General features: G+C 35.8%; 2 protein-coding genes across 10 annotated transcripts; one reads left to right on the top strand and one right to left on the bottom strand.

Moving 5' to 3' along the window:
* The first annotated feature begins 962 nt into the window (after positions 1–962).
* atl (atlastin GTPase) lies at positions 963–14,729 on the top strand. 9 transcript variants are annotated; one of them, XM_043422072.1, is made up of 9 exons: positions 3,907–4,444; positions 5,029–5,109; positions 8,010–8,275; positions 8,491–9,270; positions 9,438–9,659; positions 9,813–10,027; positions 10,117–10,183; positions 12,001–12,026; positions 12,495–12,631. In XM_043422072.1, exons 1-9 carry the CDS (start codon positions 4,309–4,311, stop codon positions 12,499–12,501), a joined length of 1,800 nt encoding a protein of 599 aa, XP_043278007.1. In that variant the 5' UTR covers positions 3,907–4,308; the 3' UTR covers positions 12,502–12,631. The 9 variants fall into 9 exon arrangements, with proteins under 9 accessions (XP_043278005.1, XP_043278009.1, XP_043278004.1 ...); XM_043422070.1 differs by lacking the exons at positions 3,907–4,444; positions 12,001–12,026 and adding an exon at positions 963–1,128 and having other exon boundaries at positions 12,495–14,729; XM_043422069.1 differs by lacking the exons at positions 3,907–4,444; positions 12,001–12,026 and adding an exon at positions 1,192–1,633 and having other exon boundaries at positions 12,495–14,729.
* Bdbt (Bride of doubletime) lies at positions 14,693–17,548 on the bottom strand. The gene is made up of 2 exons (XM_043422080.1): positions 17,346–17,548; positions 14,693–16,725 (listed from the first exon to the last, which is right to left on the bottom strand). The coding sequence occupies exon 2, from the start codon at positions 16,698–16,700 to the stop codon at positions 15,795–15,797; it is 906 nt and encodes a 301-aa protein (XP_043278015.1). The 5' UTR covers positions 16,701–16,725; positions 17,346–17,548; the 3' UTR covers positions 14,693–15,794.
* Between the last annotated feature and the right edge of the window lie 88 nt (positions 17,549–17,636).

Below are 17,636 nucleotides of genomic sequence, written 5' to 3'. Positions count from 1 at the left end.
CAATTGGCAACGCGCAATAACACCAGTGCCGAGGAGAATCATTCGTAACGTAAACACACTTACTCGATTAAATGATTTCCGCCATATTCGCTGATATATCCCACTGTAAGCTTCACAAAACGAGAATAAAGAAGAGAAAAAGAGTGAGATAAAAAGAAAAGAAAAAAACAGCACGTATTTATCGCGCACGAGACGTGAACCACCGCGCACAGCACCCAACACATTCGACCATAGAGAATCTGACGCAAAGCCACTCTACCGCCCGGATCGAAACGACGACGCATCCCGAAAGTAGCCCCACGCGTCTTTCTCTTCAACGAAAAAAAAAAAAAACAAACATTGAATTACCGAAATTTCAAGCCTATCGCTGTGCATGGGAATCTCGTCGAAACGTATTTCAATTGCTCAGATTATTCCTCCTCAATATCTTTCACTCTTCTCTTAATTTAGTTTCCGACTACTCAAAAGTTATTTCACTCGTTTTTGTTTCATTAGTTCTATACCGATTTTCGTACATGGGGTACGGAAAGTTCAATTGATTTTTTACTTCTATTTAGTCGTTTTCACTGTTAGAAACTATATTCATCAGGTTTTACTAGTGAAATATTCGCAAGCTTATTATTACTGTTTTGTACTTGCAGAAAATTCGTTAACATTGCACTCTCGTACCACTGTATCACAATTTCAATCGCGACCACGTGTTTGAGTCACGTGGTTTCAAATCGAAAATCTTCGAATGACATATGGCGAGCCGGTCTTCAGAACTTTTGAAAATAACGTAAAAGAAATATTTTCTCTGTTCTATGTTTCATAAAGGGTGCCATCGAATAAAAGAAGAAATGTTGAGAAATACGGCTAAAGTATTTGCCAAATTGGAAAAATAACATTCGTAAATCGGTGCGATGTACAAAGATAAATATTTCGATATCGTCGTTTGCAGTTGCGACGATGAGAGAATTTAAAAAAACGGCGCTTCCGCGCAAAGACCAGACACTCGCTTGACTAGGGAGTGATGAACGGTCCAGCGAGAAAGCAGCGCCGCGAGCGGACGTGTCGCTATCCGTAATTACAATATGGCGGACGTCAGGAAACGTAAACAGAGCGAAGATTACGAGGGTTCATATGTCGGTGAGTTGAATAGAAGCTCGTTATTCATAAAAACTACAATAACTCAAAAGAACAATTAAAAGGAGAAGAACAGTGCTTCGGAGAAGGTGCAAATGTAATCAAGTGAATGAACGTTCAAAGCGAAACATGTCGGAGAAACGCAACCACGGGGAATCTCTAGTGCTCGGACAGTTTTTTTACCAGCTGTAATCGGTCGTTACAAGAGATCCTTCAGTGTTTTTTTTTCTGCTTACCTTCTATTCTCTTTTTTGTTACTTTGTTTTTGTTTCTCCCCTCCCACACGAAGAATCGTCCACACGTAGCAAGTTTTACGAAGTACAAAAATTTGTCCTGTCGTATTTGGTCGAACATTTTGGAAAAAGCTGACAAAAATTGACCTTTCCCGATCGGGATTTTTCATCGTTTGTCATTATATTCGAGACTGAAAATAAATATTCCGGAATTAAAATGGCAGGATGGACCGCCGATATCCCGTTTGACAATTTCTCAACCAGCATCACTCATGGTCAGTAATTGTGCCTTATTCACACACGATATACTCTTCGTTTTCTTTCACAATTATCATCGATTACGAAAACGGCGATCTAAAAATGAAAAAAAAAGGGAAGGGGAAAGTGTCGACTAACGTCGCAATTGAGGTTAGACCTCAACTCTTTGTTTCTCTATCATTCACCCCATTTTTTCTAACACATTTTTTTGACACATAGCAGTGAAACATATTTCAATTTACACCGTGCCTATTGTCTTGCATTCGTGTCCCGGTGGGTAAAAATTGAAAAAAAATCATTCTGTCAGAGCCTGGTCTGACGGTGACGTAGTCGACGCATGGAACCCGATAGTGCTGCCGTTCGTTGACACGTGACAGAATCACGTACACCTTCGCGATTCGTTTCTCAATAATTTTTCAATACAAATTTAACCATTTCCAATATTTATCACGCTTATAGCAGTAGAAAATTCAGTCTTCTACATTTTTAAAACACACGTTAGTAAATTCGCGGAAGATACAGGCGGGTTTAAAGTTTATTCGATATGAAAACCATTCTTTTCATCGTTCGAGCGAATTATTTTTGTAATGGTGTGTGCCGAATGTCGTAGAAAGGGAAGCTCGACACGTGATTTATGCGACGAGTCGAAACATTGCGACGGTTTCCAAATTTTTTTGTAACGTTCCTTAAAAACTTTGTAAATTTATCTGAAAGTGTCAGGTGCATTTTCACAACGATGTTTTGATTTTACATTTTTTATGTGCAGTCATACGAAGTCTCTTCGAAAATGAAAATGATGAAATATTCTGTTTACAATCGTCGAGTCTTTGCCGAGTCCTGACCTTGAGTAGCTCGAAGCTGCCATATATATTCATGGAATATTGAAGTAACATTCGTTCACAATGGAATTAAATCACACACACTTTATTCCTTCATCATTTTTTATGATCGCGATTCTTTCAACATTTACTGACATTCGAGCTCACTAGTTTTTGACGGTTTGTCAGAAACAATAAAAATGAAGAAATTTTGATCACTCTTCATAACGAGTCGTGAACTCTGAGCTTTGCTAATCCAATGGTCGACGTATTCATTAATAGTTGCCTGACTTGGCGGCTTCTCGTTATTTTGTCTCTTTTCCCTACTTTCTACATTGTTGTAACGTGCCTGCTAAAATTCATCGAAGTAACGCATTTGTTTCGAGAATTCGTCAAACTTTATAATTAATTTGATTTCTCGTAAGTTTTGTCATTCTTAAAAATCGTAAATACTTCAACAATTCGCATATTTTTTTTCTGGTAAATCGTCCCTTTTTCTTGCTACTTCGCGAGGTCTAACGACATTTTTTACTACAATTTTAACGTGCATCAACGGCTTAAACGACTATTCGGGAAGGCAATTGAACGTGATTTATTCGGTCAAACGATTCGGTAACCAATCAACCGGGAGGCTTCAACGACGTCATTGATTTAGTCGGGTAAAATTACAAATGGGCGAAATCGTCGAGGGAGATTAAATGAGTGGGAGTATTTGAATGGAGAGTCGAAAAAAAAAATCGAACGTGGCTTGCTTTCGGCTTGTTCTGCAACTAATTCGGGATTACCAATTTCATCGTCACCTCTCTGTCAACTCTGTTCTCCTTGGTTTTTATCACTCGGTAATGCTCGATAATTTATTATTCGAATATGTTATTCAGAAATACTAATCGAATTGGCTCAGCATGGTAATTACGATTGTCAAATAATTTTTAACCAGGCCCATTCAATTTGTTCGTACTTATTCGTCACTGAAGCGAATAAAATATCGATTGAAATTTCTCCAAATCAGACCACGAATCCCATTTTTCTTCTCATTCAAAAAGTTTTTTTTATTCTCGTATCTATTTTAAATGAATTTTCATATTTATATGAAACAATTTTTAGCTCGATACGGTCGAAAAGTTTATTGAAATTCGTGTGCAAAAGTATGAATTTTTCGAGTCCGGACCACGAACTTGATCGCGTTTGCACTTTGACCAAAGACACTGAACTTTCAGTTTGCAAATATTCGTGACTGCGTGCGCTGTATTATTAAAGCGAATTGCAAAAAAAAAAACATAGAATAAAAAGGAAAAAAAGACTTGAAAACGAAATGCTATTCCGTGGAAATCTGCCAATTTCTGGCGAGTTCCGTGATTCGGAGTTGCACGGAAAGAGCGTATATTTTGATTTAGCCAGAGGCCGAAGCTCGTCCTCGTCGACGTCGACGTCGCGGCCAAGCTCAACGACGACGTCGGCGTTGCACGAGAATCTCGAGGAAGGAAAAGCCAACTTTTCTACGTTCGGCAAAGTCTTTTCTTTCTCACGTCTTTAGTGCTCGTTCTCGGGCCAAAGTCTCCTCGTGTTTGTTCGCCTCGTAAAGTTGTTCCGCGACCGTGTCAATTTCGTTCGTTCGAAAATATTGATTTTTCTCGTTTTTTTTTTTTTTTTTTTAAACGCAAATTCATTTTTCCCCACCAATTTTTGTCCCGATTCTATAACTCGCAACTTTTTCAACTGCCCGACACAGTGAATGTGATCTCCGAGCTTTTGTCAATGTGATTGAACAAAATTGATCCTCTTTTGCGTTTTCACTCGCGATTCCATCGAGTTTCTTCTTTTTGGTTTTTTTAAATATTTTTATACGAATGTTGAGATAAAAAGAAAGTGAAGCAATGACGGAAAGACGAAGAGCACCGAGGCGAAAACAAATTGAACAAGAAATGCCTCGGGAAAGTGTTTTAGTCGAGAGACTGAGAGAGCGAAAAAGTAGACAACCTTTGCCCGATGGATTTGGAATGATGGCGGCTGGTGTGTTTCGTAATATGTGTCTATATGTTTACGTTCTCGTGTGTTCAAAGTATATACACTTATATCTCTTCTTCGAGTGTTTTAATTACTTTTGTATCAGAGCATCGGTGGAAAATGAGTTGCAGCGACCGCGATATTACTAATTACCATTGAAAAATCACAGCTTTGAATAATATATTGAAATAAAAAATTTTAAAGCACTATTTGAAAAATTCCTCCGCGTCAGTTTGGAACTTGACTTCGTTCAATGCATGAGACATTTTTTCGCATTTATTTTCACAGCAACCCTTCGACGAAATAAGTTTATCATGGGCGAGAAAGGAAAAACGATGCGAGCGAATGAGCTTGATCAATTTTTGTCTAGACGAACATACAAATTATCGTGGGAAAAAATATTTTTTTAGCTACACAATGAATTTTCATCTCGAGGTTATAAATGAATTTAATTTATCCCGCAGAGGAATGAAAATTTTACGATAAACGAAGTTTTTGTTATTTTCTTATGATATCTCTTCGATATTTTTTGCTCTCGTATTCCATTGTCCTTTTTGTAGAAGGTGACTACGATGTATTTTCATTTCCAGTCACAAAGCCCCCAATGACGTCCCTAGACGAGAATGTAAATCGTGTTTCGCCACGACAAAATCGGACGTTCAAAAATGTCGGTGAGTTTCCTCCCTTGAAATACATTTTTGTGTAAATTTATCAATGTCTGCTGTCTGTTCAAAAATACCTCGTCATGTCTCGTATGCATTTTTGTGTTCTTTCGATTTTTCAATTTTTTTCCCCCCGCCATTTTGTATCAGTTGCTTGTTTACTTTTTAAGCAAGACGTTTTTCTGTTTGAAAGACTTAATGAAAGGTGTTTTTTTTCTTCTCGTTATTCCACATCCATTTCCATGCAATGGACGAACATTTAAAATTATACAGAAGTGGAATTTGATTTTTGTTTGTTTTTCAATTCTACATTTTCAGTCTATAAAAATCTCTTGGTGTATCATTGAACACGACCCTTTCCGCCGATGTATGTAACGTTTTTGGCACCGTTCCGGGCGATCGCGATTACCCTCAATCCTCGAAAATATCATCGAGTAATTTAACGAGATATACGTCGTAACGGAGCTGATCATCGTTCAGAATCACGGAGCGATTTTTGTTTCGCTATTAATGTCAGAAATTGGTGAAAATACAGCGGCCTCTCTTTTTGTACATCCCGATAATTTGGCGGGTGGATTTTCGACGATATTTCACGAGTTTCGTATGAAATTTGCAGTGAAATCGCAGCAGTGTTTAAATTCCTGAAAAACGATTGTAAAAAGTCGCCAGAAATAAATTCACCGTGGAAAAATTCGAAATCCATTAACTTTGTTGAAAGAAGAAAGTTCAATAGTCGAACAAAACTTGAAGAAAAGGGGAAATTTTCGGAAATTCGTTGAATCAGGGTACCGGAGATAAACTTATCGACTGTTCTTATTGTCTGATGAAATTTCGTCGTCATAAAAACAAGATGAATAAAAATAGAGGGGAGAATGTACAAGAAGCGTTGAATTCGGCAAATGATTGGCTGTTCGTTGGTCCGAGTGAAATACGTAATCGCTAAAAGCATATTTCTGCCTGACGCACACGTAAAGTACATGCAAATACAAAGGAGGGGGAGAGAGAAGGAAAGAGCGAGACGGGGAAGAAGATACGAAAGCCGGACGTTCATTTGAACGTGAGATTTAGATTGGATAGGCGAGATGAGCGAAAAGGGAAGAGCACTGTAGCCTCGTTCGCAATATTCCGAGCTCTGGTGCAAGGCTTTATTACCTGATTGCTGCCGCCGCCCCGTAATTGGCCATCCTCTCCTCTTCTCCTTCTTTCGCTAAACGAGCAACATCGGACTCACGTGCATTTAGTCCACCTATTAGACTACGAATTTTCCTCTCTCGCTCTTCCTCCCTCGCCGCCTCTTATTTGCCCCCCTTTCGTCCTGTGCGCTTGCCCATTTTTTCTTTCACATTTTCATTTCTTTTTTTATTCATTTCGTTATTCAAAAGAGCAAAGCCCGGAGACGAGAAGGAATGAGCCAAAGAGTGAGCGGACCTGGAAAAAGATCAAACAAGTCGGAGCTCCGTGGCACTTTATTCCACCGGATATTCGCCTTCGAGTTTACTCGTACAAAGAAAAAAGAATTATTTTAATCAGACGAAAAATTAAATCATCCTCCATTGGACGATCGAGCGTTTTGAACAATATTTATATTCTTTCCAGTAGTTACTCTTTCGTTGAGACACGGAATTACGAGAATTTTCTAACCATAAAAAGTTCAACTTTCCAAGTGCCAATGTGGGCTATTATTCCACGCCAAATCGCTCACTTTTTCACCCGACTCCCTTCGATTTCATTCGATATGAAAAACTCTTAAATTTTTTCAAATTTCTTGTCTGCCCGTTTTCGCGAAATTTTTTTCACCAAAAACTCACTATACCGATATTCAAATGCTCATAATTCTTGCAAAAGTGCACCCAATGCGATGCTTTTTTCATTTTTTTCGTTTTTCAATACACTTTGGGGGAAAAAGTACAACAAGCACGACAACAATTGCCTTGAATGTTTTTTTTTTTTTTTCAATTTAAAGCAAAAAAAATATCTGTTTTTAAGACGATTGCCTATTTTGATTTTTTTCAAAAAATGTTCTCAATAACTTTAATAAATTTAAGAACTTTTGCCACCGGTCTCATCTTGGGAAAATGTTTTGTATTATATTTTTTGGAATTTTGAATTCTTTTTTGTTCAATTTTTATTCGAAACTGTTTTTCACTATCCAATTTCATGATTATTCAAACTTTCTAGTTCGTTTTTTATTCGTTTGTTCACTTATTCATAACTGAATGTTATTGATTAACGATCAATTCCACCACATTTTTTTTAATCCCAAATGTAATAAACGTTAAAAATTTCAGCAATCTTTCGTATTTGAATACTTTTTTATTTACTTTAAATTTGAATGAAAAACAATGGAAATTATCGTTTTTGTTTGCACTTATAGTTTTCGCAACGTAGTGAATTTTTGACATTTGGAAAATTATCCCAGTCGAGTGCCCTGAGACACGTTGCGAAAAAACGGTATCGATTGATTTTCGTTTTCATTATTTCGTTATCATCTGTTTTTCTTCCTCTCTTATTGTCGCTTTATTTTGCGAGTATGCATTCAATCATAGCCTCGTCATCCTACGCAATTACTGATGAGAATCGTAGAACGTACGAGGCACTTGGCAGTGTCGTCAGTCAAGGTCTTCGACCACACTCAACACTTCTTGTTTCCTTATTACTCACGATTTTTCAATATTATTTTTATTGTCTCCAGGTTTATTAATAATTTTTTGTTTCATTCACTTGAATCCTACCTTTAACGAACTTTGCCTGAATTTTTTCTGTCTTTTTATTTTTATTTTTTCATTATTTTCAGTTTTATAATCTAAGCGTTATATAAGAATTAAAAAATTCCGAGTTCCAACCTGAAATTCTCATTTGGCCTTGAATGCATTAAGGCTACGATTAAATTGAATGTTTATTTAACGCAGAGAGCCTCGGACAACGCGAGAGAATAGAAACTTTCTCGATGGACGACGTGCCAGTCACCAAAAACACCGAAATACCGGGTCACCCGGTTCAAGTCGTCCTCGCACACCCGGATCATAGTTTCGAACTCGACGAGGAAGCCCTCGCCGAAATTCTCCTTCAAGACGACATCAAGGATCGCAGTGTCGTCGTCGTTTCCGTTGCTGGAGCATTCAGAAAAGGAAAAAGTTTTCTACTCGACTTTTTCCTTCGATATATGAACAGCACGGTGAGCCCCACCTGAAAATGAAATTAATTTTCAATCATTTTTATTCGAAACCTCGAGAATAATGAAAAGATTCTAATTTTTCATAGATGACCACACATTTTTTATATTTTTATTCAATTTTTCATTTTCATGAACGTTTTCTATTAATTTGAGCACTATCGCTTTTTTTCATATGGTTACTTAATAATTTCGTGTTAAATTCGTCTTTTTTGCAGTACGTCGAAAAGCGCAATGACGACAATTGGTTAGGAACCGATCAAGAGCCATTGAGTGGATTTTCGTGGCGAGGGGGTTCGGAGCGTGACACAACCGGAATCCTCATGTGGTCAAAAGTTTTCCCGGGAACGTTGTTGAACGGTGAAAAAGTGGCGATAATACTGATGGACACGCAGGGTGCGTTTGACAGTCAATCGACCGTCCGTGACTGTGCTACGGTATTTGCCTTGAGTACGATGCTGTCCTCGGTACAAATATACAATTTATCCCAAAATATACAAGAGGACGATCTGCAACATTTACAATTATTCACGGAATACGGACGTTTGGCGTTGGAAAAATCGGGCAGTACGCCTTTCCAAAGATTACAATTTTTGGTACGAGACTGGAGTTATCCGTACGAGGCGGATTACGGTTCAAACGGTGGACGAAAAATTCTTCAACGTCGCCTCGAAGTTTCGGATAAACAGCACCCGGAACTACAAAGTTTGCGGAAACACATCAAATCCTGTTTCTCTGAAATTTCCTGTTTCTTGATGCCACATCCGGGCTTGAAAATCGCTACCAATCCCAAATTCGATGGCAGACTCTCTGAAATCGAGGATGAGTTTAAGCAGCAATTAAGAATACTTATTCCCACGCTATTGGCACCTGACAATCTTGTGACTAAAAAAATCAATGGACAGGTCGTCAAAGCTAGAGAATTGCTCGAATATTTCAAGAGCTATATCAGAATATACAAAGGTGACGAATTACCCGAGCCCAAAAGCATGCTTGTGGTGAGTCAACGTTTTTTTTTTTTTTGCAATTTTCTTTGTTCATTTCAGTTGCTTTTTAATCATCCTTCAAAAGTGTTTTCACGTTCGAAAAATTATCATCGTTAAAAATGTTATGCCATGATTCATAGAGAAGTAAAAAGAGGATAAATTGGTAAAATAATTCGTAGGCAACGGCGGAAGCGAATAATTTATCAGCAGTGGCGGAAGCGAAAGATCTTTATCATCAAATGATGGAATGCGTTTGCGGTGGTGCAAAACCTTATTTGGCGACGTCTCATCTCGAATCGGAACATCAAAGATGCGTTGACAAAGCGCTACATCAATTTTCAAACAAACGAAAAATGGGTGGTGATGAATTCAGTCAAATGTACATGGAAAAGTTGGTCAAGGTGAGAATCTTCGAAATTAAACAATATTTGCACATTACCTTGACCGTTTTTTTAAATAATATCGACTTTTCGATAGAATGACCGAATCAATAAATTATTTACGAGTTTAAAACTAGGACATGATTTTTTACGTGATTCTTATTTATTTTGCAGGACATAGATGAAACTTTTTTGCAATTCAAAGCGCATAACGAGAGCAAAAATTTGTTCAAGGCTGCGCGAACTCCGGCAGTGTTTTTCGCTATAGCTTTTACAATGTACGTTTGCTCAGGAGTTTTCGGCCTAATAGGACTATACAAACTCGCGAATACGTGCAATTTCGTCATGGGAATTGGATTGATAACCCTCGTTCTTTGGGCTTACATAAGGTGAAACATTGCATCTTTGAAATTTCCTAATGAGAAACTGAATATTTTTCATCGATTAACAAATAATGATTTTTTGTATTTGGTTACAGGTACAGCGGAGAAATGAGAGAAATTGGTTCGAAGATCGACGAACTGGCAAATACGATTTGGCAAAACGTAAGTAAAATCAGCCAAATTTTAATTTGAAGCTTGCTTTGAGAAGACTTTTAAAATCATGAGGTTCTCGATAAGTTTTTTATTGTCGACCAGATCCCTATCGAGTTCCCCAATTATTTGCCAACTTATTTCGCTCCACCGTCTCTGTTGGCAAAAACAAAAACATTCTTACTAAATTGGGCTTCTTAGTCCCTTCAATTTTTTTCTCTTCGTCCCACTTGATGCTTCTGTTTAAATCGATCAGTCTAGAGACAATTCGGTTACAGGACTCCGAGGAATGATTCGTGTGATCACTTTTTTAAGTAACTAAAGAATGTTGTTGTCAGCGAAACTTGAACTAGTCATCATTCTATAAAATAAGATCATAGTTTGAATCATTTTTTAAGGTTAAATGGTGTGAATTCAAATTTTCTTGATATTTTCATTATTTGAAGCTAACTGACGTTTCTCAAATGAAAATGTTGAATTTCAACGAGAATTTAAAGCCGCTCAGCATGACCTCGTAAATGAAATCATTTTCATTTTCATTCCGAAAATTCGTGCACACTTCGATACGTCATTGGCGCTTGGCCAGAATCCTCCACGTGATCAATTTTCGCCCACAAAATTTAACACGCCCCCCCCCCCCCCCCCCCCCCGTCCACCTGTGTTTTCCAAATTTGCATCGTTGAAATGCGGTGAAACATAATTTTTTCCCTCGCTGATGCTAGATATCTGAGAAATCATATATTCGAATGAAAAAAAACTGTAGCAATAAAATTTCGTTTATTCGAACGTCATTTTACAACGATGCAAATACTTCATGCTACATTCACACGTTTCGTTGTCTAGTTTTATTGTTTCTCTTGAATGAAACGGTCTACAAAACTATCTCGAAAAAGCTGCTAGTAAACCCTAATTTACGTCGATTCATTTACCAAAATTAAAAATAACAGAGGTCCTAACTAATATTCAGTATTTTTTCTATTCCAACAGGCCTGGCTATGCGCTCACTTCATACATAAAATGAGATACCTTATCCTATCAATTGTACTCGCAATCGGCGCTGTTCGTGCCTTTCCTGTTCTTTATACTCGTTTGCGCAAACATGGTTACATATGATCCCACGTTTATCTACCACTCTACCTATTTATCGTTTACCTTATTTTCAGACTAAGTTTTTACAAATGATTCGCTTTAAATTAAGATGAAGAAACATGTAAAAGAAAAAAAAATGAACGATCACTTGAGGAATCATGGCTATTGCTTACAATTTTTTTTTACGAGCAAAGCCTTGAAAAAATTGTTACAGTGAATAGATGAATAATTAGAATTACATGAATTATTATTTGGTTAAACTTTTTTTTTTTTTTTTTTTAGAATCATGCACTTTCCAGTACACGTTGCATCCCTTAAAATAGCGTCAAAGTCCCCTATCTATTGTGATCATTTTTAATTTTTTAACCCAATGAGCAACTTATCAAAAAAACATTTTGTGATGCATTTTTTCGAGATTCGAATATCATTTATTTCATCTAATTATTTATTTCGATTCATCTTTTTAAACGATGATTTTTCACGTATTTTAAGCTCTGTTTTTTATGTACTTTGTTCTGATTATTTTGGACCGTATGAAATTTGTCCAACTTGAATTTGAAGCTTTTTTTCATTAAAGCAATAACCATGATTCGTCGAGCCGTTTCGAATATGAGTGGAAATGTAATTATCGCCAAAAACTTCGCTGATTATATGTCTCTCGAAGCACTTAAATTATTCTTTGCATCGCTATCTTATATACCTTTTATTTAATTTTTTTTTTCTTGTCCCTTTAATCCAAGTGCTCGTGGGAAGCAACTACTAAAAGGTATGACGATAGGAGCATGATTGAAAATTGAATTTTCCTGCCCACCCACTTACTAGAGCTACAATTGATCGGCATTTAATCCCTGTGAAAAAGCTCAAAAATAGATAATAGGCGAAAAACAAAGTATTAAGAGCTCAGCAGCACCCCTTTGATTTTAAGTCTCGCTTGAAGCACAAATGATTAAGCAAACTCAACATAAGAATGTCTCACACATGCATTCTGTGTTCATTTACTTTTTCGATCGATTATTTTCGTTTATTTTCTCGACTTTTATTTCGCTGCTGACCTGATATGCAATAAGTTTAGTAATTAATATTTTATCAAACTGTTTGCTGAAATTGTGATCGAAAAGAAACTGACTGTCATGTGTAAAACATTCTTGATGCATCGTCGATGAGTATTTGTAATAAAAAAATAAAAATTATTAATATTTACACGATTACTTTGTTTTTGTTTCCTCTCGTTCAGTTTATGAAACCGCTGTATCAGTCATTCGTGGAAAAATCGATGTCGGCTGCAGTGGCACAGGCTGCTGAAATGGCGAGTAACTCGACGTTAATGGCGACAACAACGGCGAATGGCAAACCAAAATTATCGTAATGTTCTGCAAAACCTTTTTGTTTCATTTTTTTTCGCTACCTCCGTCTGTGTGTTACCCTGTCCACCGTCGTAATATATTTGTAACGAAAAATTGTGTCCCCAAATTTGTACAATTCAGATGAAAAACGAAGAAAAAAAAAAGCAAACAAAAAAACACGAAAAATAACGTGAGAAAGAAAAACCAAAATTTGTAGCATGAAAATGAAGACTTTATCCGTTTTTCTTTTTTCTTTTCATCGATAATAATCGGCTTTAATATGCTCAACATGTGAGTGACTCGTCAAACGTTGTCTTGTCTGTTCGTTCTTTGGCGAAAGAGAGTATACAAAAAGAATCAAACTTTTTTCAGAATAAAAGCAAAACTTTTCATTGCTTTTTCGAAAAAGAGAAAAAGAAAAAATCAACCTCGTTATATCACGATTGCTCGAGAAGCTTGCAAGTGTACGTGTACAGTATTTCCTGATTATGAATCAGTGTTAGATTGTTGAAAGATACGAAACGGATTTAAAAATCTCATATTAGCATCACGATTATTACTGTCTTAATAATGCATATTACATTGTTATAGAAATAAAGTCTTGTAGTAAATAGTTTATAACTAACATTGTCATCTTGAAACATTGAAGTTACTCAAGATTAGCAACTTTTTCTTGTTTACAATTTTCAAAATTTTTAGGGCGGTTGGTAAAGCGGAGCGGAGGGAAGAGGGAATTAAATACCGTTTTTTTGCTCGTTAAAATGTTATTGAATTTTTTTCGACATTTTAAGCGCATGTTAAGTTGTTATTGACGAGCAAAATTTCTAATACGTATCGCAACGAAAAACAAAATGCCATATTGTTATCGTATAAATATCGTTTTTCTTGCCAATATTCCTGTCGTTTTAACTTATGTTTACACTTTTTTTTCCGTTCATTTTTCATCTATTCCTGATTCTTGGTAAATCGGAATTATTACAGAACATCTTCGCTGTAAGTTTTTGTTTCCTTTTTTTAACTGTTCTGTCTTTTTTTTTTAATTATTATTGATTTTAACTTTTTTTTCAATTCTACATCGCTCAGTAATTATTAAGTGTTATTACCTGTTCATTGCAGATCTTTATTATCAGGAAGGGGGGGAAAGAATTTAACTTTCCGAATTTTCGTTTCCTCGACTCTGCGGTGCCATTCTCACAGATCCCCAGTTCATTATCGCGTTTTCAGCATATACTCGAAGCTTGAAATTTTTTTTTTATTCCAAATTTGAAAACTTGAGAAATATTCCCGTTCTTTCAAACTGTATCTTTTACTTGTGTTTTGTCAATTTTTTTTTTCGTCAAATTTTGGTGCAACAACATTTTAAACCACGGGGATACATGTGAAAAACATTTTTAAAGATTAGCAGGTCGTAAAAGACGCATGAAAAAGAATTTTTAATTTTGCAAGGCGTAACGCAGCAGCTATTTTAATTACTTATTTTCTTCGCAAGAAAAAACAAAGTAAATCGCATAAAGTGCTGAATTACTTGAGAATAAAGAATAATTATAAAATTGACTTATAACCTTGCGAAGCTTTTGAAGACTAATGTCATAATTCGAAAAACTCCAAAGTTGTTATGTTTTTCTTTCTCGAAATGATTGTCTCGTTGTGTAAAATTTTTGAAGAGGAACATTTTCCGAGCGAAAGATACTTAGGGGCTGTTTCCCCCAATCCTAACACATACAGACACATCTCATACACGTACACACTTTTTACGCTGGATAAAAGAAAAACTTTTCTAATTCGTAACGCTGTTATATCTGATCTGTGAAATTCAATCGTATAGGAGTAAAAGAATAAATTAACAACGCGGTGTGTAAATTTTTTAGTTAGATAATTTAGCGATAACTTAACTTATTTACTACATATATATAGATATATAGATATATTCGTTCACCCTCGAGTACATCCGCAGCTCACGTTTTTATTTCTATATTATAAATATAAATATATATTATATTAAAATCGAAACAGTAAACGACTGTACGGTAAAAAAACAACCCAAATTGCTATAATTGTGGTGTAAAAGGATAAAAGAAAAACACATGGGTAGAAATAAAGACATATTTTTGTATTTATAACACAAATTTATTTTGACCTCTAATCATTGTATATATATGTTCGTTTTATTTTCTTTCAATGAATTTTTCATAATTACAGATCAAAAATGCTGGATTGCCAACGAGAGAATCAACAAAGTCTACCGCGAAAAATTCCATTCTCATATTTGTTTTTAACTTTACGCTAATAATATAAAAGTTTTCTTATAAATATGAAAATTCTTTCATAAACAACCCATCTACTTTCGTTATTATTTCTTCTTGAATAACAATTTCATACTATACAACCCCGAAAATATTAGCTCGCATATTCACGTCGATTATGTTGATGACATGTCGCATAAAAATGTCCGTTTCAACTTGGTCGATTATCATTAATAAATGCGATACTGACATAAATCTTTTTTTCATTCGGTATTTATAAACTCTATGACGGAGATATTTTTCAACTATTCAACCACTTTATTACACGTTATTGAATTTTCTATGTCATTTCTTTAGATTAAACCTAATCACTCACACTTTTCTAGGGGAACTTTCCAGCAAGCGACACAAAGCGACAATGTGTTACCCAATGCGTTCCAAACAAGAGCGAAATAACTTTGGTACCATGCGACGCTGTGTTGCACAGTCTTGCAGTGTTCCGCAGTGTCGCTTGCTGGAAAACAGAGTAGAATTACACGACAAATGGGGTCGTTTAAATCCCGAGTGAGTGATCAGGGTTAAATTGGGCACGAATGAAATATCATTTATGATTTTCGGAATCGTCACAGGCTGTCATGACAAACAAAAACGTGTAAACGCTTTGTTTGCGTGTAAAAGTGGCCAGTTTGTCGATAAGTCTCCAGCACAAAATGCGAATAAATAGTTATCGTATTTTGTTGCAGCAACGTTGCATTATTTACGCGATTATTACAAAATTAGTGGTATTCAAGTGTGTATTAGTGAAGATGAACAAAAAAAATTTTCTTTGGTGAATTTGTCGGTTTTACTTTCAAGTCCAACAAATGTTTGCCAATTTCAATTTCCGAAAAAAGAAGTCTGTTTGACTGTTGTCAAAAACAGCAATATTATTAGACTACAGGGAGCCCTTCATTTGAACATTCTTTTGACCATTTCGTTGCAATGTATCTTTGCTCGTCTAAGGAACCATCTGTATTCTTGCACCTTGAGAAGAGCCTCTTTGTTGTTGGGTTCGATGGTCAGAAGTTTTGTAAAATCTTCTACAGCTCTTTCATAATCTTTCAACTGTCCGTAAGCGTAACCACGCCGGAAGAGCGTAAGAACATTTTTATCATCCCTGGATAATACTTTGGAGCACAATTCGATAACGTGATAATAATTGTTGTGTTTGCCTTGACAAGCTGCCATATTATTGTACAATTTAATGCGTAAATTCTGGATGTTGCTTAATAATTCAGCATCTAATTCGAGATCACCTATTGGTTCAAGGGTAATTAATATTTTGCAAGCTCGACTGAATCTGTGGAAAGCATCTTTGTACCGAGGCTCGCCGAATTCAGATTCTTTGAATAAGCTCACTCCCATGTTTTTGTATCTCATAGCTATTTCGTACTTTTCCTGCGGTGTCCATTCCCATATGGGCTTGAATTTTTCATGCTTCATCAGAGTTGCTTCAAACGATATTTTCCTAGTTTTTTGTCCTGATACAAGGTCTTGTAGAAATATCGTTATTCGTGATCTTTCTCCATCTTTCATTAATTGTATTGCCATTTCTATGTGTTTGTCCAACTCACAATCCGCCTCACCAATCACCAATCTTTTTTCAGGTTCTCCGGTCAATATTGTTGTGCTCTGAGCTCTGAGATCTTTCATCAAATCGTAGGATTCCTCCAGTGTTTCGTCACAAGTCACATTCTCGATTCTCATTACACAAGTTGAACCTTCTGTTGGTTTTAAAGATATTCTTGATAAACCTGGTGTTAGGATTTCCTTCCAGATGGTTCCCTCCAGTACCACTTCTTTTTCTTGCTCCATGGCAGAATCAGATTGCTACAGATCCCTGAACAATAATTTCTATTTGTTTAAGGTTTCGAGTATCAAAAATTAATTTTTGATTTTTCATTCAATTTTGATGATCGTTAATTTTCAACTGATTCAATTTCCTTTTATAAGTGCGATAAAACTTGGGAAAAGCATTAAAAATCATTAGAGTCTGGCACGTTGAAAAAATTTATGTATTCTATCAAAGTACTTTTTCATAACAAATTTATTCCCTCATTAAAATATATATTTATCACATATTCAATAACACAAGGTCTTCTTGCTTGGGCCATCATAATTCGGTTTAGTTTAGGTTTTTCAGGCCCAGAGTAAATTTTCTGAATTTTGAAAACAAACAAAAATTAATTTCCCACTTGAAAATTCTTCGAAATCTCTGTGAAACTAATCGACTTATCAAAAAATTTGATCAACCTCTGACTAGGTTTTTATTAAAATTTGTGTAAATTTCTAATCCAACACATGTACATTAGAATTGATAATAAATTATAACATAGATTCAATTGAATCATCCGAAATTTTGCGGATATCTTTTGAATTGCAATTTTTATTCGTGACTCTAATTCTAAAATAAACATCTAGAAATTTCGCGTTTCGAATATTATACTTGAATACACTAACCTCTAAGGAATCACTAAATTGTGGATACTGGCTCGAAATTTTTTGATTCGTAGAACAGCTTTTTTTTTCTCACTTGTAAAAACTGTTGACAACTTGAATTACGTTGCTGTAGAAAATAAACGTAAATACTGGATAATAAATATAAGAGTGCAGGCGCTATTTTTTGTCAGCGAATGAATCTCGAAGGCGAATAACCGATAACCGCATAAACTTCAGTGGTTCTCAAACAGAATGATCAAGAATGGACTTATATATTTTCTAGATCAATCGAACATCGTCGGAGATGACAAA

This window comes from Venturia canescens, chromosome 6 (assembly GCF_019457755.1).
Source record: "Venturia canescens isolate UGA chromosome 6, ASM1945775v1, whole genome shotgun sequence".
NCBI classification, from domain to species: domain Eukaryota; kingdom Metazoa; phylum Arthropoda; class Insecta; order Hymenoptera; family Ichneumonidae; genus Venturia; species Venturia canescens.
Note: the sequence above shows the minus strand (reverse complement) of the source record. Positions and strands in the feature narration are given on the sequence as shown.